This window comes from Mobula hypostoma, chromosome 28 (assembly GCF_963921235.1).
Source record: "Mobula hypostoma chromosome 28, sMobHyp1.1, whole genome shotgun sequence".
Classification (NCBI taxonomy): Eukaryota; Metazoa; Chordata; class Chondrichthyes; order Myliobatiformes; family Myliobatidae; genus Mobula; species Mobula hypostoma.
The window spans coordinates 34,605,369-34,632,883 of record NC_086124.1 but is presented as its reverse complement, the minus strand read 5'-3'; the positions used below and the strand labels follow the sequence as shown (position 1 = coordinate 34,632,883).

The window sequence follows — 27,515 nt, the reverse complement described above, 5'->3', positions numbered from 1 at the left end:
CTGTGAATAAAGAGCTGGTTTTACTCAGAGGGATTGCCTCCTCATCGTCGTCTCTTCCTGTGCTGTCGGGTGAGCTCAGGATGGAACTGTGAGTTGTAGGCAAAGGCCCCTCCCTCATCCCGCTGCTCCTCTCTCCTCCCCCTCCCCTCCAGCCCTCTCAGCAGTGCCTCAGCACGGGCCCGCTCGGCCGCCTCTCTCTGCAGGCGCTCGGCACGCAGGTCTGAGTGCCCAGTGGCTGGCCTCGCCCTCCCCCTCCCCGTCCCAGCTCCCACTTCCCGGGACGCCCCTCCCCGCAGCCCCTCTTTCATTCCCCGCAGCGGGTCCATGCGCCCCTTCAGCCGGACGTCAGCCTCTGCCCCGTCCTGTAGGCTGGGGGGCCGTGTGTACCAGGGCGGTGCCGTCTGTGACTCTGACGCACTCTGGCCTAAGTATGTCAGCAGGCCCAGAGCACGCTCGCGTCTCTCCTGCGACAGGGGAATCAGGTGGGGGGGGAGAGGTGGAGATGAGAGAGGGAAGGGGGGAGAGAGAGATGGAGATGAGAGGGGGAAGGGGGGAGGGAGAGATGGAAATGAGAGGGGGAAGGGGGAGGGAGAGATGGAGATGAGAGAGGGAAGGGGGGAGGGAGAGATAAGGAAGAGGTGGAGGGTGGAAAGGTGGTGGAACAGGGAGGAAAGGGTTGAGTAATGGAGGGAGCAGGGAGGAGAATGTATCATGTGGAAAGAGATGAAGGGGAGAGAAGGGAGGGGGGATGGGAGGGGAGGGGGGTACAGGATGAGGGAGATGGACAAGTAGGTGGAGGGAACAGGTATCAAAGGGAAAGATAGTGAAGGGGTAGGGGAGATTGGGGGAGAGTGTGAGAGAAAATGAGATCACAGATAGAAGAGGCCACTCTACACCCACCCTATTTTACTGTCCCCTAGACCATGAGCAATCCACCTCCCGTCACCTGCCTCCCTCCCCTCTATGGATGTGGATCCCCCACAATGCTGAGAATCCTGCCATTCTGTCTTCACATTAGACCTCCCAAAGTGAATCTCCTGTGCGAGCTCGTTCTCCACCTTTTCCCCTCACCACACCATCCCTCAGTTCCAAGTTCCTTCAAAAACCCTTCTTCAGCATGAAGCTCCCTCACCGTGCCCAGCGCAGTGTGGGGGGGGGGTTTCCCTCACCGCGCCCAGCGCAGTGTGGGGGGGGGGGTTTCCCTCACCGCGCCCAGCGCAGTGTGGGGGGGGGTCTCCCTCACCGCGCCCAGCGCAGTGTGTGTGGATGGGGGTCTCCCTCACCGTGCCCAGCGCAGTGTGGGGGGAGGGGGTCTCCCTCACCGTGCCCAGCGCAGTGTGGGGGGAGGGGGTCTCCCTCACCGTGCCCAGCGCAGTGTGGGGGGGGTCTCCCTCACCGTGCCCAGCGCAGTGTGTGGGGGGGTACCCGCCCAGCGCAGTGTGTGGGGGGGGTCTCCCTCACCGTGCCCAGCGCAGTGTGTGGGGGGGTACCCGCCCAGCGCAGTGTGGGGGGGGGGTCTCCCTCACCGCGCCCAGCGCAGTGTGTGTGGGTGGGGGTCTCCCTCACCGTGCCCAGCGCAGTGTGGGGGGAGGGGGTCTCCCTCACCGTGCCCAGCGCAGTGTGGGGGGGGGTCTCCCTCACCGTGCCCAGCGCAGTGTGTGGGGGGGTACCCGCCCAGCGCAGTGTGTGGGGGGGGTCTCCCTCACCGTGCCCAGCGCAGTGTGTGGGGGGGTACCCGCCCAGCGCAGTGTGTGGGGGGGGGTCTCCCTCACCGCCGCTCCCGAAGCCTGTTAAGCTCCCTCACTACCTGTCTACTCACCTTCTCCTGCCTTCGCTCAGCCTCGTACTCCTTGCTCCCCACCGTCTCCCTTTTGCCCCCCTCTAAATCGCTGAACAGGTTGAGGTTCTGATGGGTGGCAACAGCCTCCTGCGTTGGGTCATCAGGGAGGGAGAGACGCGCCCTCTTCCTCAGGAACTCCGTCCTTGCCTGGAACACAAGATGGCAGGTCACACCAGCTCTCTCCCTCGGTCACCCTGTTTTACTTCTGTCACAACAGATACACCCAGGCTCAGACTCAGAGAATCTCCCTCCGCACCGTCACAACAGATACACCCAGGCTCAGACTCAGAGAATCTCCCTCCGCACCGTCACAACAGATACACCCAGGCTCAGACTCAGAGAATCTCCCTCCGCACTGTCACAACAGATACACCCGGGGTCAGAGACAGAGAGAATCTCTCTCCGCACTGTCACAACAGATACACCCGGGGTCAGACTCAGAGAATCTCCCTCCGCACTGTCACAACAGATACACCCGGGGTCAGAGACAGAGAGAATCTCCCTCCGCACTGTCACAACAGATACACCCGGGGTCAGACACAGAGAGAATCTCCCTCCACACCGTCACAACAGATACACCCGGGGTCAGAGACAGAGAGAATCTCCCTCCGCACTGTCACAACAGATACACCCGGGGTCAGAGACAGAGAGAATCTCCCTCCGCACTGTCACAACAGATACACCCGGGGTCAGACACAGAGAGAATCTCCCTCCACACCGTCACAACAGATACACCCGGGGTCAGACACAGAGAGAATCTCCCTCCGCACTGTCACAACAGATACACCTGGGGTCAGACACAGAGAGAATCTCCCTCCGCACTGTCACAACAGATACACCCAGGGTCAGACACACAGAATCTCCCTCCACACCATCACAGCAGATACACCCAGGGTCAGACAATAGACAATAGGTGCAGGAGTAGGCCATTCGGCCCTTCGAGCCAGCACCGGCCATTCACTGTGATCATGGCTGATCATCCACAATCAGTATCCAGTTCCTGCCTTATCCCCATAACCTTTGATTCCGCTATCTTTAAGAGTTCTATCCATCTCTTTCCTGAAAGCATCCAGAGACTTGGCCTCCACAGCCTTCTGGGGCAGAGCATTCCATACATCCACCACTCTCTGGGTGAAAAAGTTTTTCCTCAACTCCGTTCTAAATGGCCTACCCCTAATTCTTAAACTGTGGCCTCCGGTTCTGGACTCACCCATCAGTGGGAACATGCTTCCTGCCTCCAGCGTGTCCAATCCCTTAATCTTGTATGTTTCAATCAGATCCCCTCTCATCCTTCTAAATTCCAGAGTATACAAGCCCAGTCGCTCCAATCTTTCAACATATGACAGTCCAGCCATCCCGGGAGTTAACCTTGTGAACCTACGCTGCACTCCCTCAATAGCAAGAATGTCCTTCCTCAAAATTGGAGACCAAAACTGTACACAGTACTCCAGGTATGGTCTCACCAGGGCCCTGTACAGCTGCAGAAGGACCTCTTTGCTCTTATACTCAATTCCCCTTGTTACGAAGGCCAACATGCCATTAGCTTTCTTCACTGCCTGCTGTACCTGCATGCTTGCTTTCAGTGACTGATGTACAAGAACACCTAGATCCTGTTGTGCTTCCCCTTTTCCTAACTTGATTCCACTTAGATAATAATCTGCCTTCCCGTTCTTACTACCAAAGTGGATAACCTCACATTTATCCACATTAAACTGCATCTGCCATTCATCTGCCCACTCACCCAGCCTGTCCAATTCACCCTGCATACTCATAACATCCTCCTCACATTTCACACTGCCTCCCAGCTTTGTGTCATCGGCAAATTTGCTAATGTTACTTTTAATCCCTTCACCTAAATCATTAATATATATTGTAAACAGCTGCGGTCCCAGCACTGAACCCTGTGGTACCCCACTGGTCACCGCCTGCCATTCCAAAAGGGACCAGTTAATCGCTACTGTTTGTTTCCTGTCAGCCAGCCAGCCAATAGTCTGTACTCTGCCCCCAATACCATGTGCCCTAATTTTGCTCACTAATCTCCTATGTGGGACTTTATCAAAGGTTTTCTGGAAGTCGAGGTACACTACATCCACTAGCTCTCCCTTGTCCATTTTCATAGTTACATCCTCAAAAAATTCCCGAAGATTAGTCAAGCACGATTTCCCCTTCGTAAATCCATGCTGACTCGGACCAATCCTGTTACTGCTACCCAGATGTGTTGTAATTTCATCTTCTATAATTGACTCCAGCATCTTTCCCACCACCGACGTCAGGCTAACCGGTCTATAATTCCCTGTTTTCTCTCTCCCTCCTTTCTTGAAAAGTGGGACAACATTAGCCACCCTCCAATCCACAGGAACTGATCCTGGACCTATAGAACATTGGAAAATGATTATCAATGCATCCATGATTTCTAAAGCCTCCTTAAGTACCCTGGGATGCAGACCATCAGGTCCCGGGGACTTATCAGCCTTCAGACCCAACAGCCTATCCAACACCATTTCCTGCCTAATATAAATTTCCTTCAATTCATCCATTTCCCTAGGTCCTTTGGCCACTATTACATCTGGGAGATTGTTTGTGTCTTCCTTAGTGAAGACGGATCCAAAGTACCTGTTCAACTCGTCTGCCATTTCCTCGTTCCCCATAATAAATTCACCCGCTTCTGTCTTCAAGGGCCCAATTTTGGTCTTAACTATTTTTTGCCTTTTCACATACCTAAAGAAGCTTTTACTATCCTCCTTTATATTCTTGGCTAGCTTACCTTCGTACCTCATTTTTTCTCCGCGTATTGCCTTTTTGGTTACCTTCTGTTGCTCTTTCAGGCACAAAAAACAGCCACACCAATATTCCCTAACCTCCAAATATGATTCCAAACATCATCTCAAGAGCATTGACAGTCATATGTCCAATCATATAATAACATATATCATTCTTTCCCGTAGATGTCTGACCTGCATTAATAATAGTCTTCTTAAACTCTCACAATGTGAAGTTTATATCAGTGATACTATTGTTGCTGCAGCTCACTTCCAACGCATCAGGGTATCACTGAGAACATTACCCCCACATTGTTTAACATCTTCACTTAAATGATGTTGATTATGAATCGCAGCCAGTAACACAACCTTCACTATTTCACTAACAATCATTTTACCTTCACCAATCAATACTGGAATATTATGATCCCTACGAACCTCCCTCCCCCCCCCCCCCACACACACTTTCTTTACCACGGTCTGTACCGTTTTACACCTAATAAGATCACTCGGAGACTGATAGTCCTTAACTTTCCTGAGTGCCTCACTTCTCTCCCCAATTGCCTGCATACACACATCAGTCCACCATGGTTCAGACTTTCCTCTATTAATGCACTTTTTAATAGGAATCACTTCCAATGCAATTTAATGCATCATGTGACATAACCTTCCATTACAAAAATCCACATTCAGCCCTGATAAACCTTCAGCCCTGTCAGACGTTCATCATACAAAAGCTTAAACTTCTCCCAATTTGCTTTACTGAAATTCCAGCTCCTCAAAGTGGCTGCTTGTCCCCTATGTAAATCCAAACCCAAGTTTATAAATATAGGAACATGATCACCATCCCCACCCCAGGTCTCATCTCCCATACCATCCTACACACTCACCCGAGCCAGTGTCCAAAACTAAAATTTAATCTGTAGCGGTTTCAGAACTATTATGTTCCACCCCATCATTCAGACACACAAGATGAGAAATATCGAACATCTCTTCCACAACCAAACCATTATCATTCCACAAACGACCCCAGTGAACTATGTGCGTAAAAAATCCCCAAACCATACAACCCTCAGTGAGATGGAACTTTATATATTAATAGAAAGTTTTCCATAAGGATTGTAAAAACTAAGCAACTTAATACTCCTATCTGTTGAATCAAATATTTCCACAAGTGCCTGATTCATTTAATTTACATTCACACCTGTATACCCTGCTTCTTTCCTTATTAAACTGGTAACACCACCCCATCTACCAACTAACCTATCACACCTAATGACAATATAATCCTGCCAAGAAAAGAACTTGAATGTAGTAACAACAGGATTCTCAAAGCCAAATAACATCGGGAGGATCTGACAAATCAGAAGTAAACTTTTTAAAGTCTTGACCATTAGAAATCAGGCTTCTTGCATTCCACTGCAATATTTTAATCCCAGTCTGTACTTTCACAAGTGGACTGGTACACAGATACGTCACCAATCAGAGCTTCATTTACAGCTTCCCACATAACACCGTTATATGAAGATACTCTTCCGCAGCTTTCACAATAATTTTAATTTCCTCAATACGACTAGATGTCTGAGCAGTACGATTCATCACATCCATTATAAACATCACAAACTTTATTTTATGCACCAGTAAATTATCTTTTATAAAGTACTGTGATGCCAACACATATCTACTGACTTCACCCTCTGTTCTCTGACTGGTAATGCTTTATCAACATTCGGCTTAACTTTTTGCAAGGCCTTTGCAGAAAACACACCCAGACTGTACTTTAATCTGTTGAACTGCAGCTGCCTTCTTAAGCACTTCATATTCTCTATAAGCTGCACTATGTTCTCCTCCACAATTACAACAGTTAAACATTACACCTTCTCCACAATCTTCAGACCACTTAGTTTCCCATGACTTACTGCTGCAACATGCCCAAAACACTGACATTTATAACATCTAAGTGGTGGTGGATTATACCTAACATACCCTAAACCTACTTTATCAAGGGGCTTCACCTCATCAAAATAAATCAATACAGATAAACTATCCGTCTTTCCCTCATTTGTAATCACTTGCAATCTGCTTACATCATTAACCTTACCACCAATGAATGAGATTGAACCTCTTCTATTGAAATCTCCACCGGAACACCCATTATAACACCCCTAATACTCTATTTTCTTAAATCAGCATAGATACTAGCTTATTACCAAGCAAAGTCTTCAGACGTAATGCCTTCTTACTCTGTTTCTTATCCTTACAAATGATTAACACATTCTCTCCTCTCAAAGTACGACCACAATCTATATCCCTTATAGCAGATTTCAACACTCTTGTTAACTTAATGGGATTGGATGAAGAAGGCTGATTTGGGTCAAATTTAATACCTTAAAGTCTTCCTTTGTTTCCCCAAAAATCCAACCCTTTCTCTCTATCACCAGAAATCACTCCAATATTATGTTTCTTAGTCTGTTTTCCACATCTAGATTCAACTTCATTCAGACCTCCTCCCACCAATTTGTGCTCATTCCCATTCTAATATGTCTATCCACGGCCTCCTCTACTGTAAAGGTGAAGCCACACTCAGGTTGGAGGAACAACACCTTAAACAGGAAAACAGATTATTATCTGAATGGTGGCCGATTAGGAAAAGGGGAGGTGCAACAAGACCTGGGTGTCATTGTACACCAGTCATTGAAAGTGGGCATGCAGGTACAGCAGGCGGTGAAAAAGGCGAACGGTATGCTGGCATTTATAGCGAGAGGATTCGAGTACATGAGCAGGGAGGTACTACTGCAGTTGTACAAGGCCTTGGTGAGACCACACCTGGAGTATTGTGTGCAGTTTTGGTCCCCTAATCTGAGGAAAGGCATCTTTGCCATAGAGGGAGTACAAAGAAGGTTCACCAGATTGATTCCTGGGATGGCAGGACTTTCATATGAAGAAAGACTGGATGAACTGGGCTTGTACTCATTGGAATTTAGAAGATTGAGGGGAGATCTGATTGAAACGTATAAAATCCTAAAGGGATTGGACAGGCTAGATGCAGGAAGATTGTTCCCGATGTTGGGGAAGTCCAGAATGAGGGGTCACAGTTTGAGGATAGAGGGGAAGCCTTTTAGGACCGAGATTAGGAAAAACTTCTTCACACAGAGAGTGGTGAATCTGTCGAATTCTCTGCCACAGGAAACTGTTGAGGCCAGTTCATTGGCTATGTTTAAGAGGGAGTTAAATATGGCCATTGTGGCTACGGGGGTCAGGGGGTATGGAGGGAAGGCTGGGGCGGGGTTCTGAGTTGGATGATCGGCCATGATCATAATAAATGGCGGTGCAGGCTCGAAGGGCCGAATGGCCTACTCCTGCACCTATTTTCTGTTTCTATTATTCCCAGAGACACAGATCTCCCTCCACACCGTCCCATCACACACTCCCGGGGTCAGACACAGAGGTGAAGTTCTCTCCACACATCACATCAGATACACCCGGGGTATGTTGACTCCATAATTTGGCGAGCCTCCCCAGTCCGTGCGGGCGCTGCCGTCACCCCTCTACACCTCCCAGCCGAGCGGGGGCGCTGCCCGCTTTCCCCCCCCACCCCACACAATGATTTGGTCCTCCGCGCAGGCCGGTGGCGCTGTCCTGACCAAACCCCGCACCCCCAGCTTTCGTTTGGTAGTACCTCCTGGTCGGCCAGCGCCGCCCGCCACTTGCTCTCCCGTTCCTCAGCAGCCGCCCTGTCCTCATCGCGCCGGACCCGCGCCACATTGTCCCGGGAACGGACGTGCCAGCTCTTCTTCGGGAGGATGTTCATCTCCGGGCCGCCGATTGGCTGCTTCCGGCCGCAGCGTGATCCAGTTCGGCTATCTCTGTCTGTGGTGCGCAGCCGCAGTTCTGCTTCGAGGATTACGCCCTCTTCGTTCTGAATACTGCTCTGGGAGTCCAGCCAGCGCCTCCTGTGTCTCGGAGGCCGTAACACTGCCCCCTGCTGCTTGGCGGCGTGCTGGCAGGACCTCACCTGGCAAGTGACCCTCGGCTCGGATGTGGATTTTGGAGACCTTGTGCGGTCGGAGCCGCAGCTATGGCGCCCCCTGTGCCCGGGAGGATCTCCTGCAGTCGGAGCCGAAGCTGTGGCGCCCCCTGTGCCCGGGAGGATCTCCTGCAGTCGGAAGCAGAGCAGTGATGCCTCCGGGATGCAGGGTGTTCAGCAGGATACTGCCTGCATGGGATCGTTAATAAGAGCCCCCCTCCAATAGAGGGCATGAGCTCTCTCTGCTCCCCGTGCACAATGTCCGTCTCCCTCCGTTCCCCGTACACAATGTCCATCTCCCTCCCTTCCCCGTACACAATGTCCGTCTCCCTCCGTTCCCCGTACACAATGTCCATCTCCCTCCGTTCCCCGTACACAATGTCCATCTCCCTCCGTTCCCCGTACACAATGTCCTTCTCCCTCCGTTCCCCGTACACAATGTCCGTCTCCCTCCGCTCCCCGTACACAATGTCCGTCTCCCTCCGCTCCCCGTACACAATGTCCGTCTCCCTCCGTTCCCCGTACACAATGTCCGTCTCCCTCCGTTCCCCGTACACAATGTCCGTCTCCCTCCGTTCCCCGTACACAATGTCCATCTCCCTCCCTTCCCCGTACACAATGTCCGTCTCCCTCCCTTCCCCGTACACAATGTCCGTCTCCCTCCCTTCCCCGTACACAATGTCCGTCTCCCTCCCTTCCCCGTACACAATGTCCGTCTCCCTCCCTTCCCCGTACACAATGTCCGTCTCCCTCCCTTCCCCGTACACAATGTCCGTCTCCCTCCCTTCCCCGTACACAATGTCCACCTCCCTCCATTCCCCGTACACAATGTCCGTCTCCCTCCCTTCCCCGTACACAATGTCCGTCTCCCTCCATTCCCCGTACACAATGTCCGTCTCCCTCCCTTCCCCGTACACAATGTCCGTCTCCCTCCATTCCCCGTACACAATGTCCAGCTCCCTCCATTCCCCGTACACAATGTCCACCTCCCTCCCTTCCCCGTACACAATGTCCATCTCCCTCCCTTCCCCGTACACAATGTCCACCTCCCTCCCTTCCCCGTACACAATGTCCACCTCCCTCCATTCCCCGTACACAATGTCCATCTCCCTCCATTCCCCGTACACAATGTCCATCTCCCTCCCTTCCCCGTACACAATGTCCATCTCCCTCCCTTCCCCGTACACAATGTCCACCTCCCTCCATTCCCATACACAATGTCCATCTCCCTCCATTCCCCGTACACAATGTCCATCTCCCTCCATTCCCATACACAATGTCCATCTCCCTCCATTCCCCGTACACAATGTCCACCTCCCTCCATTCCCATACACAATGTCCATCTCCCTCCATTCCCCGTACACAATGTCCATCTCCCTCCATTCCCCGTACACAATGTCCATCTCCCTCCCTTCCCCGTACACAATGTCCACCTCCCTCCATTCCCATACACAATGTCCGTCTCCCTCCGCTCCCCGTACACAATGTCCGTCTCCCTCCGTTCCCCGTACACAATGTCCATCTCCCTCCGCTCCCCGTACACAATGTCCGTCTCCCTCCCTTCCCCGTACACAATGTCCGTCTCCCTCCATTCCCCGTACACAATGTCCGTCTCCCTCCATTCCCATACACAATGTCCATCTCCCTCCATTCCCCGTACACAATGTCCATCTCCCTCCGTTCCCCGTACACAATGTCCGTCTCCCTCCCTTCCCCGTACACAATGTCCATCTCCCTCCCTTCCCTGTACACAATGTCCATCTCCCTCCCTTCCCCGTACACAATGTCCATCTCCCTCCCTTCCCTGTATACAATGTCCATCTCCCTCCCTTCCCCGTACACAATGTCCATCTCCCTCCCTTCCCCGTATACAATGTCCATCTCCCTCCCTTCCCCGTACACAATGTCCATCTCCCTCCCTTCCCTGTATACAATGTCCATCTCCCTCCATTCCCCGTACACAATGTCCATCTCCCTCCCTTCCCTGTATACAATGTCCATCTCCCTCTGCTCCCCGTACACAACGTCCGTCTCCCTCCATTCCCCATACACAATGTCCATCTCCCTCCATTCTACATACACAATGTCGATCCTCGTGCATGTGTCTCTGAAACACTATTTTATCAGCCTCCACCACCAGCCCTGACATCACATTTCAGACACCACCCTTCTGTATAAAAGAACCTCTGGAAATCCCACACGTTATCTTTCAACTCTCCCCCTCATCTTAAATGCATGCCCACTGGTATTGGACGTTTCAGACTTCCAAAAAACATCTTGCCTAGTTACTGTGTAATCCCCAGGTTCGGGTGGCGGTGTTAGTCTAGGGAAAGCACGCTCTGGCTCGCCAAACTTGGAAAATCTCGTTTGTGTGGATGCTGCGTGATGTTTTCCCATTACAAATCAGTCCCACAAAATAACAAACAGTACACCATATGCAATTAAACGATTGAGCTTTATAATTCTTAATTTGACTCAAGGGATAGTAAAGAAAACAAAAAGAGAAAGGGTCCATTTTAATGGAACTGTCTAAAGCACATGTTGGACCTCACGGTTTCCCCTCTGTTCGTTCTCGATCGATTTCCCCCGGGCGTCATCGACTCCCGACCACATTCCAAGTCCACTCCTTCCTGGCCTCTTTTCTCTTCATCTTCCACCAAACAAACACCCACGAACCCTCACGCTGGGGCACACAAGAAAGAAAACCACTCCCCCCACTGGACCGCGCACATTCCAAAGCCCCGTTATCTCTAGTCATAACCCAAACTCTGCTGCTACAGAGAAACCATTACATTAGCTGTGAAACCTTTCCCAGGGTGTTACACTCTCCCTCACCAAATTCAGTCATGTCCTCTGTCTCGCCAACCCTTCCTGTAAAACACAAAGTCCAACCCAGGTGTGAAAGGCAGTGATGTAGCTCTCCAGAACGGTGGGGGCCATACTCTGTTCCCCCAGTGCTACATAGGCCAACCTATCCGGTGGTCTCCTAATTCTCCGAGACCTACGCTCCCCCGCAGCTACCTCTTCATGTTCCGACACTACTGGGGATACTTCTGGTCTACCTGGCGAGGCCTCCCCCGGCCTCCCACTTGTGCCCACCTGCAACTCGGACCCCTCTGTCCCGTGGCCAAGCCCCACTCCATCCCCTGCAGGGTCCCGTTGCAACCCAGGCTGCCCACAGATAGCGCCCCCCACCCCCACTTCACCTGTCTCAATGGGGGAAGGGCCGGGAGTCTCTTCCCCAATCAATGGGGAGTTGGCGAAAGGTGGCATGTACCACAGATCCAAGTCCTCCTCCTCTCAGTTTCCGTCTCAACGATGGGGGCCGGCCTAACCTCTCCTGCTGTTGGTCGTGCAGTCGCTACGCATCACTGCGGAGTCCTCTTACTCGGTGTCGGCTCCAGGTCGGGCTCTGGGACAACCTGCTCCTCTTGTCCCACAGGCAGAAGGTGGTTGACAGGCCCATTCCCATCCTCTGGTTTCACACGGAAATCCCGACTCTCCACCACACAGGGCGCACCCAGCAGTCAGCCAACTTGTGCCTCCCAGGTAAGCCCCAGATTCCTCACGAGGACTCGGTCTCCCAGCAGGAGTTGGGAGAACCTCACCTCTTGATCGTACCTTCTCTTATTGCCTTGATTCTGCTTGGCTGCTGTGACCTCGGCTAATTCATAAGCACTTTTCAGCTCTCTTCTCACGTCAGACACATACTTCAGGTAAGTCTTCAGTGGTAAGTCACCCATGTCAGTCCCAAAACAAGGTCAACGGGCAACCTCACCTCGCGCCCAAACATCAGATAGTATGGCAAGAACCCCGTAGCTTCATTTCGGGTACAGTTGTAGCAGTGGACCAGATGTCCAATATGTCGACTCCACCTGCTCTTCCTGCTGATCTCCAGGGTCCTGAGGATGTCCAGCAAGGTCCAATTAAACCTCTCAGGCCGGGGATCACCCTGTGGAAGATGGGGAGTGGTCCTTGACTCCTCGACTCCAAGCACGTACAGCAACTCATGAATGAGTCTGCTCTCAAAATCCCGTCCCTGATCCGCCTGGGGAGGCCATAAAGATGAAATACTTCTCCCAAAACACTTTGACCACCGTGGATGCCCTCTGGTCCTTGGTAGGAAAAGCCTGAGCATATCTGGTGTAGTGGTCCGTGATGACTAAGACATTCGCCATGTTGCTGGTATCAGGTTCTATGGACAGGAAATCCGTACACACCAGGTCCTGGGGCCCCGCACTCTGCAAGTGGGACAAGAGAGCTGCCCTCGTAGGCAGCATCTTCCTCCGTATGCATCGAATGCACGACTTGCAATATTCTTCGACCTCCAACTTCATTCAGGGTCAGTAGAACCGGTCTCTGAGCAATCCATCGGTCTTTTCAACCCCCAAACGTCCAGAATCATCATAAAGTGATTTCAACACAATCCTCCGATACTGCTCTGGCAGAACCAGCTGGCGACGTCAAGGTCGGTCCAGAGGTGATGTGACCCAGTATAGGATCTGGTTCCACATCTCCAACCGAGGCCATTCTCTCAGTAATGGAGGCACCGCCGTGTGTTTTGTCTTCTCCGTCAGAACCGAGTCTCCCTTCTCGACCACTGACCAGATGGTACCGATGCCCGGGTCATCTCACTGAGCGGCTGCCACTTCCCCAGAACTCAATTCCAGCAGCTGGTTTGTCATCAGAGCAGTCGGCTTACAGTGAACTTGGGAGATGGCGTCATCAGAAGCCCCCAATTGATCCACCGCTCGATCCTGCCCCTCCTTTCCCTCTGCCTTCATGGTGATGGCAAACTGACACAGGGCCTTCACCCCCGGGCAGGAACGCTCTCCCACGCTTCGTCCTTTTAGAGGATTCCCCCCCCCCCCCCAATCAGCTCCATCACATGGAGGGGGGGGTCACACCCACTGATAACAATCAGGACATCTCAGTTCTCAACTCGGCCACTCCCCGGGCCAGGCTATCCGTGGACACTTGACTTCACCACGTCAGCATCCCGACCCCTCAAACTCCAAATCGCTGTCGCTTTACATCAACAGAGCACCGCCACTCATCCAACAACGTGTCTCACGCTGCTGTGGGCGTCATTCCACAGAACGTTCTTAGCTTCCGGTGGGGACTCTGCCTGTGCACTGGGCCACATTCACCAGAGGTAAGGGCTGAGGCCAGCTCAGAACTCTCCCTCTTCACTGGGGGAATTAGACATTCCAAATCCGACCACTCCTTCCCCTCCCTCCTCAGAAACGATAGCACCCTGTCTCTGAAGCCTCCGCCCCCGGCCAGCTCGCTTCTCCTCGTCCCTGACACTGTACAGGCCTCACCTGGGCACCGACAGTTCCACTACCGTTACGTCAGCACTAGGCTGAACTAAGGCCGCCATCTTATCAAACCTCCACCCCGCAATCGTAATCGCAATTCATCCGGGGTACGAATATCCACCCCTCTCACACACACTCATTAGTTACCGGTAAACCCGTGGATGCACACACCCGCTCTACCCCGGCAGCATCCATACCAGCACAGACTTAAACACATAGCCCACTGGTTCAATGCTCAGGGCAATCACATCGCATGCAACGGAATCAATCCCAGATGACCCCGCACAGCTGTAACCCCTCGCTCTCCAGCACACAAGAAAGAAAACCACCCCCCCCATTGGACGCCGCACATTCCAAACCCCCGTTATCTCTAGTCGTAACCCAAACACACTGCTGTTACAGAGAAACCATTACATTTGCAGTGGAACCTTTCCCAGGGCATTACAACTCTGCATGCGCCTCCTGGAATTTTAAAATCCTGAGCCAGTCTCATCTAGCCACATTCACCCCAAATCCCTCCTATTCCCATTTCCTATTCCTGTATCGGACCAAATGTCTTTCCAAGTGTGGCCTTGCCTCACCAACATCTTGTACAACTGTACAAGACTCAGTGCCCTGACTGATGCCAAATGCCTTCTTCACCTCCCTGTCTACCTGTGACTCCACTTTCAGGGAACCATGTCCCCGTACCCCAGTGTCCCACTGTTCTACAACACTCCCCAGGGTCCCTGTCTACCTGTGACTCCACTTTCAGGGAACCATGTCCCCGTACCCCAGTGTCCCTCTGTTCTACAACACTCCCCAGGGTCCCTGTCTACCTGTGACTCCACTTTCAGGGAACCATGTCCCCGCACCCCTGGGTCCCTCTGTTCTACAACACTCCCCAGGGTCCCTGTCTACCTGTGACTCCACTTTCAGGGAACCATGTCCCCGTACCCCTGGGTCACACTGTTATACAACACTCCCCAGGGTCCCTGTCTACCTGTGACTCCACTTTCAGGGAACCATGTCCCCGTACCCCTGGGTCACACTGTTATACAACACTCCCCAGGGTCCCTGTCTACCTGTGACTCCACTTTCAGGGAACCATGTCCCCGTACCCCAGGGTCCCTCTGTTATACAACACTCCCCAGGGTCCCTGTCTACCTGTGACTCCACTTTCAGGGAACCATGTCCCCGCACCCCTGGGTCCCTCTGTTCTACAACACTCCCCAGGGTCCCTGTCTACCTGTGACTCCACTTTCAGGGAACCATGTCCCCGTACCCCAGGGTCCCTCTGTTCTACAACACTCCCCAGGGTCCCTGTCTACCTGTGACTCCACTTTCAGGGAACCATGTCCCCGTACCCCAGGGTCACTCTGTTCTACAACACTCCCCAGGGTCCCTGTCTACCTGTGACTCCACTTTCAGGGAACCATGTCCCCGTACCCCAGTGTCCCTCTGTTCTACAACACTCCCCAGGGTCCCTGTCTACCTGTGACTCCACTTTCAGGGAACCATGTCCCCGCACCCCTGGGTCCCTCTGTTCTACAACACTCCCCAGGGTCCCTGTCTACCTGTGACTCCACTTTCAGGGAACCATGTCCCCGTACCCCTGGGTCACACTGTTATACAACACTCCCCAGGGTCCCTGTCTACCTGTGACTCCACTTTCAGGGAACCATGTCCCCGTACCCCAGTGTCCCACTGTTCTACAACACTCCCCAGGGTCCCTGTCTACCTGTGACTCCACTTTCAGGGAACCATGTCCCCGTACCCCAGTGTCCCTCTGTTCTACAACACTCCCCAGGGTCCCTGTCTACCTGTGACTCCACTTTCAGGGAACCATGTCCCCGCACCCCTGGGTCCCTCTGTTCTACAACACTCCCAGGGGTCCCTGTCTACCTGTGACTCCACTTTCAGGGAACCATGTCCCCGTACCCCTGGGTCACACTGTTATACAACACTCCCCAGGGTCCCTGTCTACCTGTGACTCCACTTTCAGGGAACCATGTCCCCGTACCCCAGGGTCCCTCTGTTATACAACACTCCCCAGGGTCCCTGTCTACCTGTGACTCCACTTTCAGGGAACCATGTCCCCGCACCCCTGGGTCCCTCTGTTCTACAACACTCCCCAGGGTCCCTGTCTACCTGTGACTCCACTTTCAGGGAACCATGTCCCTGTACCCCAGGGTCCCTCTGTTCTACAACACTCCCCAGGGTCCCTGTCTACCTGTGACTCCACTTTCAGGGAACCATGTCCCCGTACCCCAGGGTCACTCTGTTCTACAACACTCCCCAGGGTCCCTGTCTACCTGTGACTCCACTTTCAGGGAACCATGTCCCCGTACCCCAGTGTCCCTCTGTTCTACAACACTCCCCAGGGTCCCTGTCTACCTGTGACTCCACTTTCAGGGAACCATGTCCCCGCACCCCTGGGTCCCTCTGTTCTACAACACTCCCCAGGGTCCCTGTCTACCTGTGACTCCACTTTCAGGGAACCATGTCCCCGTACCCCTGGGTCACACTGTTATACAACACTCCCCAGGGTCCCTGTCTACCTGTGACTCCACTTTCAGGGAACCATGTCCCCGTACCCCAGGGTCCCTCTGTTATACAACACTCCCCAGGGTCCCTGTCTACCTGTGACTCCACTTTCAGGGAACCATGTCCCCGCACCCCTGGGTCCCTCTGTTCTACAACACTCCCCAGGGTCCCTGTCTACCTGTGACTCCACTTTCAGGGAACCATGTCCCTGTACCCCAGGGTCCCTCTGTTCTACAACACTCCCCAGGGTCCCTGTCTACCTGTGACTCCACTTTCAGGGAACCATGTCCCCGTACCCCAGGGTCACTCTGTTCTACAACACTCCCCAGGGTCCCTGTCTACCTGTGACTCCACTTTCAGGGAACCATGTCCCCGTACCCCAGGGTCCCTCTGTTCTACAACACTCCCCCAGGGTCCCTGTCTACCTGTGACTCCACTTTCAGGGAACCATGTCCCCGTACCCCAGGGTCACTCTGTTCTACAACACTCCCCAGGGTCCCTGTCTACCTGTGACTCCACTTTCAGGGAACCATGTCCCTGTACCCCAGGGTCCCTCTGTTCTACAACACTCCCCAGGGTCCCTGTCATTCACTGTGAAAGTCCCAAAATGCAACTCGTCGCACTGATCCAAGTTAAACTGCATTTGAATTTGCCATGTGTTTCAGCAGAGATGCTGAGGGCCCCAGTTCCTGTGCTGTTCTGCTGTCAAGCTGAACAGATATCTGTTCTCAGTCTCCGGCCCCATCTGTGCCTTCCCGACGGCACTCCTCACTTTGCCTCTGTCCATATCGGGGCATCAGATCAGCACGGTGGTTATCAGGCACTATCACAATTCCGGTGTCGTCTGCAAGAAGTTTCTACGTTCCTTGGCATCTGGGGTCCTGTGGGGGCTACATTCAAACTGCCCTGACGTTAAGTTCCAGTTAAATCACTGTGTCTCAAAGTGTGTCTCCGTTTGCCCAGAAACACTTTGCGCTGTTCCACCTGATTGCGGTATTTATCATCGTGTGCATCGTTAACTTCATCAGCTTCAGGTCAGCATCGACTCTGTGGCTGATCTCAGGTTAGGAGCGATCAGACAGTGTTTAAAACCAGGGCAACCTAATCAACTGACGGCAACGCGGGCCGTGTCGCGGTTAATCAGGGTGGTGGTCTTGCAGATAGTCCGGAAGGTTGCAACAGTAACAGCTGGTGATTGGAGGGATGGGCACACTCCGGTTGGTGATCAGGGTTACAAGAGGTAGAACTGGGCCAAGAAGCGGGTGGAGTTCAACCCGCAGAAGAGTGAAATGATTCACTTCGGAAGGTCAAATTTGCAAGCAGAGTACAAGGTTAACTGCAGCATTCTTGGCATACGTAGATCGCTCGAAGCTGATGGAGTGGTTAAGGCGGCAAATAGTGTGTTGGCCTTCATTAGTCAAGGATTGAGTTCAAGAACTGTGAGGTAACATTGCAGCTGTATAAAACCCTGGTTAGACCACACTTCAGGCCAGATCGCCTCATTATAGGAAGGACGTGGGAACTTCAGAGAGGCTGCAGAGGAGATTTATTAGAGCCTGTATTAGAGTGTTGCTTTATGGGGATAGGGTGAGGGAGCTGAGGCTTTTCTTTTTGGAGTGAAGGAGGTGATGATAGGAGGCTCTGGTTGAGTGGACTTTTTCCCAGGGTGGCAATGGCAAATTCAAGGGGGTATAATTTTAAGATGATTGGAGGAAAGTATAGGGGGTGGAGGGATGTCAGAGGTGGGTTTTATACACAGAGAACTGGTGGGTGTGGGACAGGGCTAGGGGCAGATACATTTACATAGGCACAATGGAGGGAAGGGTTAGATTTCTCAGAATACAGAGCTACTCCAAATCACGCCGACGACCGTTGGAATCACTCCAATCCGGAACAGTCCTCTTCCACGGAATCATGAGCCAGGATGGCTGAGGGCAGCGATTTTCTGCAGCAGGAATTGCTTGTCGTGCCCCTCCTGTGGGGGAGACGGGGAGTCTGTCAGTTTCAGATCTGCCATCCACCTCCCCCCAGGAACAACTCCAAATCCGCCCCCCTCCCCCAGGAACAACTCCAAATCCACCCGCCCCCCTCCCAGGACCAACTCCCGATCTGCACCCCTCCCCCCAGGATCCACACATAAACCCCACCCCCACCCCCCAATCAGACCCCTCCCCGCACTGCAAACCCACCTGTCGAAGCTGGACTTTCAGCTGGGCGATGGTGCGCTTGTAGCCTACATCTCGGACCACCAGGAAGAGCAGGACAATGCTGAGGGGCAGAGAGTCCGTCAGGAACATGGCCTTGGCCCAACCGGTATCTGCCGACCCACCAGGACTTCCTAACCAATACTATTAACTGGGGGGGGGGGGCCTGTGGATCCCAGGTTGGAAACCCCCGTCTCACCCCACCCTTTGGTCTGTGTCCCCTCCCCCCCCAATTGGTCTGCGTCCCTCCCCCCAAATCGGTCTGTGTCCCCTCCCTCCCCAATCGGTCTGTGTCCCCTCCCACCCCATCAGTCTGTGTCCCCTCCCCCTTTCCTATCCAAGTACCTTTTAAATGTCGTTAATGTTCCAGCCTCAACCACTTCCTCTGGCAGCTCGTTCCATAGACGGATCACTCTCTGGGTGAAAAAGTTGTCCCTCAGGTCCCTATTAAATCTCTTCCCCCCTCTCACCTTAAACCTGTGCCCTCTGGTGCTTGATTGCCAAACCCTGGGGGAAAAGTCTGTGCACATTCACCCTATCTGTGCCCCTCGAGGTTTTATAATCTCTGTAAGGTCACCCCTCAGTCTCCTACACTCCGAGGAATAAAGTCCCAACCTGTCCAACCTCTCTCCATAACTCAGTCCTGAGGTCCCAGTAACATCCTCGTAAATCTCCTCTGCCCTCTCTCCAGCTCAATGGCATCTTTCCTACAGCAGGGTGACCAGGACTGAACACAATACTCCAAGTGCGGCCTCACCAACGTCTTGAACAACTGCATCATAACATCCCAACTCCTGTACTCAGTGCCCTGACTGATGAAGGCCAGCGTGGCAAACGTCTTCTTCACTGCCCTGTCTACCTGTGACTCCACTTTCAGGGAACCATGTCCCCGTACCCCAGGGTCACTCTGTTCTACAACACTCCCCAGGGTCCCTGTCTACCTGTGACTCCACTTTCGGGGAACCATGTCCCCGTACCCCTGGGTCACTCTGTTCTACAACACTCCCCAGGGTCCCTGTCTACCTGTGACTCCACTTTCGGGGAACTATGTCCCCGTACCCCTGGGTCACACTGTTCTACAACACTCCCCAGGGTCCCTGTCTACCCGTGACTCCACTTTCAGGGAACCATGTCCCCGTACCCCTGGGTCACACTGTTCTACAACACTCCCCAGGGTCCCTGTCTACCTGTGACTCCACTTTCAGGGAACCATGTCCCCGTACCCCTGCGTCCCTTTGGTCTGCACCACTCCCCAGGGTCAGTCCACCTCTGAAACTCACGCCCTTGTTTGGCTTCCCGAAACACAATCAGTCACGCTGATCCAAATTAAACTGCATTTGCTATTCCTTGGCCCACTTCCCCAGCTGATCGAGATCCCCCCTGTAAATAAGTATCTTCACTGACACCATCACTGCTGGTGCTGCCTTGTATACTTCATCCTAATTACCTCAGAGTCTGTGATCCCTCACTCACTGGGCGAGGGAACCTCTGCCTCCGACTCCCTTCCCACTCACCTGGACAGGGCGAAGAGGGGAACGAGGAAAGCCAGGGATCCCAGGAAGTACAGAAGGGAGCGAGGGACGTCAGGAAGGTGGCTCACCGCCTCCGGGACCACGTCCCAGATGGTCTGAAGGTGGCGGAATGGGCCACAGCCTCTCGAGGGAGATATCCTGGGGAGGGGTTGAGGGAGAGAGAAAATTAGAAAGGAATCAGTAACACATAACTGACCTGAAACCTCGATGTTTCCACTCCTCTGCCATCCTCGCCTCCCTCTTCTTTTCCCTCTTCCTCCTCCCATCTGCTTCCTTTCCATGCACAGGGTGAGAGAGGAGGCAGGCATGGGGAGAACAAGAACCCCAGCGGCCACTACTCCCTTTCCTGGCTGGCTGCCGGTGACTAGGGCAGTGTTGGGACCAATTCTTTTTACGTTGTATGTCAATGATTTGGATAATGAAATTGATGGCTTTGTTGTAAAGTTTGCAGAGAAGATAGGTGGAGGTGCAGGTACTTTTGAGGAAGTAGAGAGAGATGACAGAAGAAGTTAGAATGGGCGAAGAAGTGGCAGACAGAATACAGTGTCGGGAAGTGTATGGTCATTCACCTTGGTGAAGAAATGAAAGAGTTGACTATTTTCTAAATGGAAAGAAAATTCCAAAAACACCGAGGTACAAAGGATCGGATCGAAGGGTTTTGCTTCGGACTGTTGTTACTTGCTTCCATTGTCCGCATGTTTTCTTCCCCTTTATCTCCACATTGGGGGTTGGTCTCTATTTTATTTTTTTGTAAATTGGGTTTTTTTCCAGGTTTCTTGCTCCGTGGCTGCCTGTAAGCAGACAAATCTCAAGGTTGTGTAATTATACATTCTCTGATATTCAATACACGTTGAAACTTAGTTTGGAACTTCAATACGTCCATTTAGAATGGAGACGAGGAGAGCTTCTTTAGACTGAAGGTGGTGAATCTGTGAATTCATTGGCACAGACGGCCGTGGAGGCCAAGCCACTGGGGATATTTAAAAGGGAAGTTGTTAAGTTCAGGGTTAGTCAAGGTAGAGGAGAGATAATAAAGCAGCCATGATAGAAAAAGCAGCTAATGCTGCTCCAATATCTTACAGTCCCCCTCCCTGCACTTTCCTCCACCCAGCTCCATTCCCTCACCCTCCCTCTGTAGAGGGGACTCACGAGGTGAGCGTGTAGATAAGAGGTGCGAGCGAGATCAGGAAGCCCATTGCCAGCACCAAGAGGAAGAAGGTGATGGTACTGCTCGATCGGAAAATGCGTTGGCAGGGCTGACAATTCGTGAACAGGGTGAGCTGTGAAAGAGCAGAGATCGTCAGGGGTGGGGGCAGAGATCTCAATCCCGCTCCCCACCGTCTCAACACCATTCCCCACGGCCTCTATCCCTGTCCAACCCAATTTGTATCCCCGTTTCACCGCCCCCCCTTGGTCTGCATCCCCGTCTCACCCCCCCCGTGGTCTGTATCCCTGTCTCACCCCCCCACGGTCTGCATCCCCGTCTCACCACCCCCCCCCGGTCTGCATCCCCGTCTCACCCCCCCCCGGTCTGTATCCCCATCTCACCCCCCCCTCGGTCTGTATCCCCGTCTCACCCCCCCACGGTCTGTATCCCCGTCTCACCCTCCTACCCTCGGTCTGCATCCCCGTCTCACCACCCCCCCCGGTCTGCATCCCCGTCTCACCCCCCCCCGGTCTGTATCCCCATCTCACCCCCCCCTCGGTCTGTATCCCCGTCTCACCCCCCCACGGTCTGTATCCCTGTCTCACCCTCCTACCCTCGGTCTGCATCCCCGTTCACCACCCCCCCCGGTCTGCATCCCCGTCTCACCCCCCCCCCGGTCTGCATCCCCATCTCACCCCCCCCTCGGTCTGTATCCCCGTCTCACCCCCCCACGGTCTGTATCCCCGTCTCACCCTCCTACCCTCGGTCTGCATCCCCGTCTCACCACCCCCCCCCGGTCTGCATCCCCGTCTCACCCCCCCCTCGGTCTGTATCCCCGTCTCACCCCCCCACGGTCTGTATCCCCGTCTTACCCTCCTACCCTCGGTCTGCATCCCCGTCTCACCCCCCCCCGTGGTCTGTATCCCTGTCTCACACCCCCCCCCGTCTGCATCCCCGTCTCACCACCCCCCCCCCCGGTCTGCATCCCCGTCTCACCCCCCCCTCGGTCTGCATCCCCATCTCACCCCCCCCTCCGGTCTGTATCCCCATCTCACCCCCCCCTCGGTCTGTATCTCCGTCTCACCCCCCCACGGTCTGTATCCCCGTCTCACCCTCCTACCCTCGGTCTGTATCCCCGTCTCACCCCCCCCCCCCCGGGTCTGTATCCCCGTCTCACCCCCCCAGTCTGTATCCCCATCTCACCCCCACCTTCAGTCTGTATCCCCATCTCACCACCACCCCCCCCCGGTCTGTATCCCCCGTCTCACACCCCCACCCTCTGTCTGTATCCCCGTCTCACCCCCACCTTCAGTCTGTATCCCCCCCTCGGTCTGTATCCCCGTCTCACCCCCACCTTCAGACTGTATTCCCGTCTCACCCCCCCCGGTCTGTATCCCCGTCTCACACCCCCACCTTCAGACTGTATCCCTGTCTCACCCCCCCCCCGGGTCTGTATCCCCATCTCACACCCCCACCCTCGGTCTGTATCCCCGTCTCACCCCCCCTCAGTCTGTATCCCCTTCTCACCCCCCCACCCCTCGGTCTGTATCCCTGTCTCACCCCTCCTTGGTTTGTATTCCCCGTCTCACACCCCCACCCTCGGTCTGTATCCCCGCCTCACCCCCCCCCACCCTCGGTCTGTATCCCCATCTCACCCCCCCCACGGTCTGTATCCCCGTCTCACCCTCCTACCCTCAGTCTGTATCCCCGTATCACCCCCCCCACCCTCGGTCTGTATCCCCGTCTCCCCCCCCGGTCTGTATCCCCGTCTCACCCCCCCAGTCTGTATCCCCATCTCACCCCCACCTTCAGTCTGTATCCCCGTCTCACCACCGCCCCCCGGTCTGTATCCCCGTCTCACCCCCACCTTCAGTCTGTATCCCCCCCCCTCGGTCTGTATCCCCGTCTCACACCCCCACCCTCGATCTGTATCCTCGTCTCACCCCCCTCAGTCTGTATCCCCGTCTCACCCCCCCACCCCTTGGTCTGTATCCCCGTCTCACCCCCCCTTGGTTTGTATTCTCCGTCTCACACCCCCACCCTCGGTCTGTATCCCCATCTCACCCCCCCTTGTTCTGTATCCCCATCTCACCCCCCCCGGTCTGTATCCCCATCTCACCCCCCCTTGTTCTGTATCCCCATCTCACCCCCCCCGGTCTGTATCCCCGTCTCACCCCCCCCTTGTTCTGTATCCCCATCTCACCCCCCCCCGGTCTGTATCCCCTCACCCCCCCTGTCCGTATCCCCTCACCCCTCCCTCAGTCTGTATCTCTCCGTGCACTCTCACCTTCTTCAGCTGGAAGAGGAGGATCAGTTTGCCGGTGTGCAGGAGGGGCAGGAGGGGGGAGTATATGGTCCCAGTCCAGCAGAGTGCCTGCCCGTACACCAGATCCAGTATGTTCTGTGGCACCATGAATTCCTGTGCACCCCAGTGCCGTATCAGCTCCAGACCGGAGAACTCCACCAGCATCCTGCCGGGCAAAGCGAGGGTATGAGGCAGGGCGGGGTCACACCCCACTGAAACCGTCACCGATCCATCGAGAAAAGAGCTCACCAACTGCCCGTTAGCCATACCCCCTCGCTGAGACACTCACCCTACTCACTGCCCGTTAGCCATACCCCCTCGCTGAGACACTCACCCCTACTCACTGCCCGTTAGCCATACCCCCTCGCTGAGACACTCACCCTTACTCACTGCCCGTTAGCCATACCCCCTCGCTGAGACACTCACCCCTACTCACTGCCCGTTAGCCATACCCCCTCGCTGAGACACTCACCCCTACTCACTGCCCGTTAGCCATACCCCCTCGCTGAGACACTCACCCCTACTCACTGCCCGTTAGCCATACCCCCTCGCTGAGACACTCACCCCTACTCACTGCCCGTTAGCCATACCCCCTCGCTGAGACACTCACCCTTACTCACTGCCCGTTAGCCATACCCCCTCGCTGAGACACTCACCCCTACTCACTGCCCGTTAGCCATACCCCCTCGCTGAGACACTCACCCCTACTCACTGCCCGTTAGCCATACCCCCTCGCTGAGACACTCACCCTTACTCACTGCCCGTTAGCCATACCCCCTCGCTGAGACACTCACCCCTACTCACTGCCCGTTAGCCATACCCCCTCGCTGAGACACTCACCCCTACTCACTGCCCGTTAGCCATACCCCCTCGCTGAGACACTCACCCTTACTCACTGCCCGTTAGCCATACCCCCTCGCTGAGACACTCACCCCTACTCACTGCCCGTTAGCCATACCCCCTCGCTGAGACACTCACCCCTACTCACTGCCCGTTAGCCATACCCCCTCGCTGAGACACTCACCCCTACTCACTGCCCGTTAGCCATACCCCCTCGCTGAGACACTCACCCTACTCACTGCCCGTTAGCCATACCCCCTCGCTGAGACACTCACCCCTACTCACTGCCCGTTAGCCATACCCCCTCGCTGAGACACTCACCCCTACTCACTGCCCGTTAGCCATACCCCCTCGCTGAGACACTCACCCCTACTCACTGCCCGTTAGCCATACCCCCTCGCTGAGACACTCACCCTACTCACTGCCCGTTAGCCATACCCCCTCACTGAGACACTCACCCCTACTCACTGCCCGTTAGCCATACCCCCTCGCTGAGACACTCACCCCTACTCACTGCCCGTTAGCCATACCCCCTCGCTGAGACACTCACCCCTACTCACTGCCCGTTAGCCATACCCCCTCGCTGAGACACTCACCCCTACTCACTGCCCGTTAGCCATACCCCCTCGCTGAGACACTCACCCCTACTCACTGCCCGTTAGCCATACCCCCTCGCTGAGACACTCACCCCTACTCACTGCCCGTTAGCCATCACGTAGCCTCACTTGGGCTCCACCACAACACTCTCATGTCTGTCCAAGCTCACAAAAACTCCTCACCAACACACTGCACTTCCAGGAATGATTAGTCTCACTGGGACCCTCCCCCCTCCAAATCGAGACCCCCAGCCGCTTTCACCATCCCCACTGGGACTGTCACCTGGGTGTCCAGGGATGCCAAATAATCACTGAGACATTCAACAACCTCACTGAGGTCAGTCTCACCAGGTCACCCACCCCTCCCCTTCCAGCAGTCCACAGCCCTTCCCACTGAATTACCTGAGACGCTTACCTGTCCACGCAGGAATGCCACACCTGACCAGTCTCACTGGGACCCCCGATCCCTCCCACCAAGACTCAAGTCTGCCCCACTCCACCTCTTGCCCGCCCATCCAGGAATGCCAAATACCCTCATCAAGACACTGAATTGTCTGACTGGGAAACTCGCCCATCTGGGAACACCATACTCTACCACCAAGACACAAAACTGAATAAGACTCTCACCCATTCATCCTCTCACCAAGTCCAACCACTCAGCTGGACCACCAGAACTCCCCCCCCCCACCCCCCAACTGTCCCACCAGGACTCGCGCACACCCACCCGGCAACAGCAAATGCTTTCACCGAAACCCTAACTGGGACCTTCCCCCCTCCCTCCCTCCAGGATTGAAATCCATCCTTCAGCGATCCTTCCCCACCCAACCCCATTTCACCCAGATTCTTGCCCACCCATCCAGGAATGCCATACACCCTCACGGAGATAGGGTCAGAGCTAGATATGGCCCTTGTGGCTACGGGGATCGGGGGTATGGAGGGAAGGCTGGTGCAGGGTTCTGAGTTGGATGATCAGCCATGATCATAATAAATGGCGGTGCAGACTCGAAGGGCCGAATGGCCTACTCCTGCACCTATTTTCTATGTTTCTATGTTTCTATCCCCAGGGTCCTTGGCTGCACGAGGCAGAGTCTTCATGCTGCTCAGGGGGTGTGGTACTTACTTGCGAGGGAAATCCACGAAGATGATGACAGACAGGGCCATGAGGAAGTCAAAAATCATCAACTTGTACATCTCCTGTCCCACCTTCGTCTCCCAGCACTGATGGGGGTGAGAGGGAATGAGGAGAGGGACAGAGAGGAGAGTTTCATTCAGAGTTTGAGCATTTGGTATGTCAGCAAAGATACTCGCAAATTTCTACAGACGTGCATTCTAACTGGCTGCATCAGCGTCTGGCATGGGTGTGGAGGCTACAGCACACGATTAAAATGAGCAGCAGAAAGTTGTAATCTCAGCCAGATCCACCATGGGCACTCGCCTCCCAGCATCGAGGACACCTCCAAAAGGAGAGGCAGCATCTGTCGTTGAGGACCCCCATCACCCAGGACCTGCCCTCTTCTCATCGCCATCAGGGAGGAGGTACAGGAGCCTGAAGACGCACACTCAACGGTTTAGGAACAGCCTCTTCCTCTCCACCAGCAGAGTGGATGACTTCTTTAAATTTAAACTTTTTACAAACAAGAGAGAATCTGCCGATGCGGGAAATCCGGAGCAACACACACAAAATGCTGGAGGAACTCAGCAGGCCAGGCAGCATCTATGGAAAAGAGTAGAGTCGAGGTTTCGGGCTGAAACCGTTGATAGCCACTGCCTGGCATTCCTCCAGCATTTTGTGCATGTTGCTTGCATTTTTTTGGATTACTTTTAATTGTAATTTACAGTTCTTTTTTAAATAAGTATTGCACTGCAAAATAACACATTTCAAGATGCACATGGAACCTAATTCTGAGAGTTAATCATCAAATGGGGCTGAAATCTACTCCCTCTCCCCCACCCCCTCTGTTCCCCGTACACAATGTCCATCTCCCTCCAGTCCCCGTACGCAATGTCCATCTCCCTCCAGTCCCCGTACGCAATGTCCATCTCCCTCCATTCCCCGTACGCAATGTCCATCTCCCTCCATTCCCCGTACACAATGTCCATCTCCCTCCATTCCCCATACACAATGTCCATCTCCCTCCGTTCCCCATACACAATGTCCATCTCCCTCCATTCCCCGTACACAATGTCCATCTCCCTCCATTCCCCGTACGCAATGTCCATCTCCCTCCAGTCCCCGTACGCAATGTCCATCTCCCTCCAGTCCCCGTACGCAATGTCCATCTCCCTCCATTCCCCGTACGCAATGTCCATCTCCCTCCATTCCCCGTACACAATGTCCATCTCCCTCCAGTCCCCGTACGCAATGTCCATCTCCCTCCATTCCCCGTACGCAATGTCCATCTCCCTCCGTTCCCCATA

General features: G+C 54.1%; 2 protein-coding genes across 3 annotated transcripts in view; both read right to left on the bottom strand.

Moving 5' to 3' along the window:
* Window positions 1-27: 27 nt before the first annotated feature.
* On the bottom strand, window positions 28-8,925 carry leng1 (leukocyte receptor cluster (LRC) member 1). The gene is made up of 3 exons (XM_063034885.1): window positions 8,279-8,925; window positions 1,820-1,987; window positions 28-464 (listed from the first exon to the last, which is right to left on the bottom strand). Exons 1-3 carry the CDS (start codon window positions 8,408-8,410, stop codon window positions 42-44), a joined length of 723 nt encoding a protein of 240 aa, XP_062890955.1. The 5' UTR covers window positions 8,411-8,925; the 3' UTR covers window positions 28-41.
* Window positions 8,926-11,062: 2,137 nt separating this feature from the next.
* Window positions 11,063-27,515, bottom strand: part of tmc4 (transmembrane channel-like 4) — a 32,501-nt gene continuing 16,048 nt past the window's right edge. The window contains exons 11-17 of one of the 2 annotated variants that reach the window (XR_010016289.1): window positions 26,218-26,315; window positions 23,644-23,827; window positions 21,359-21,489; window positions 20,192-20,347; window positions 18,663-18,741; window positions 15,668-18,448; window positions 11,063-15,503 (exon numbers count right to left, since the gene is read on the bottom strand). Coding sequence is in view for 1 of the 2 variants with exons in the window: in XM_063034861.1 (XP_062890931.1) it covers window positions 18,386-18,448; window positions 18,663-18,741; window positions 20,192-20,347; window positions 21,359-21,489; window positions 23,644-23,827; window positions 26,218-26,315 (711 nt within the window). In the remaining variant the exon portion in view is untranslated. Of the gene's footprint in view, window positions 18,449-18,662; window positions 18,742-20,191; window positions 20,348-21,358; window positions 21,490-23,643; window positions 23,828-26,217; window positions 26,316-27,515 lie in introns of both variants that reach the window. The other variant, XM_063034861.1, reaches the window with a different exon arrangement.

Excerpts from the sequence above, each read along its gene's own strand:
- leng1 (XM_063034885.1), bottom strand. The coding sequence starts at position 8,410 with ATGAACATCCTCCCGAAGAAGAGCTGGCACGTCCGTTCCCGGGACAAT. Across the intron at positions 1,988-8,278 it reads CGGCGCTGGCCGACCAGGAG|GCAAGGACGGAGTTCCTGAG; the intron begins GTACTACCAAAC and ends CTTGTGTTCCAG. Across the intron at positions 465-1,819 it reads CTGAGCGAAGGCAGGAGAAG|GAGAGACGCGAGCGTGCTCT; the intron begins GTGAGTAGACAG and ends CCCCTGTCGCAG.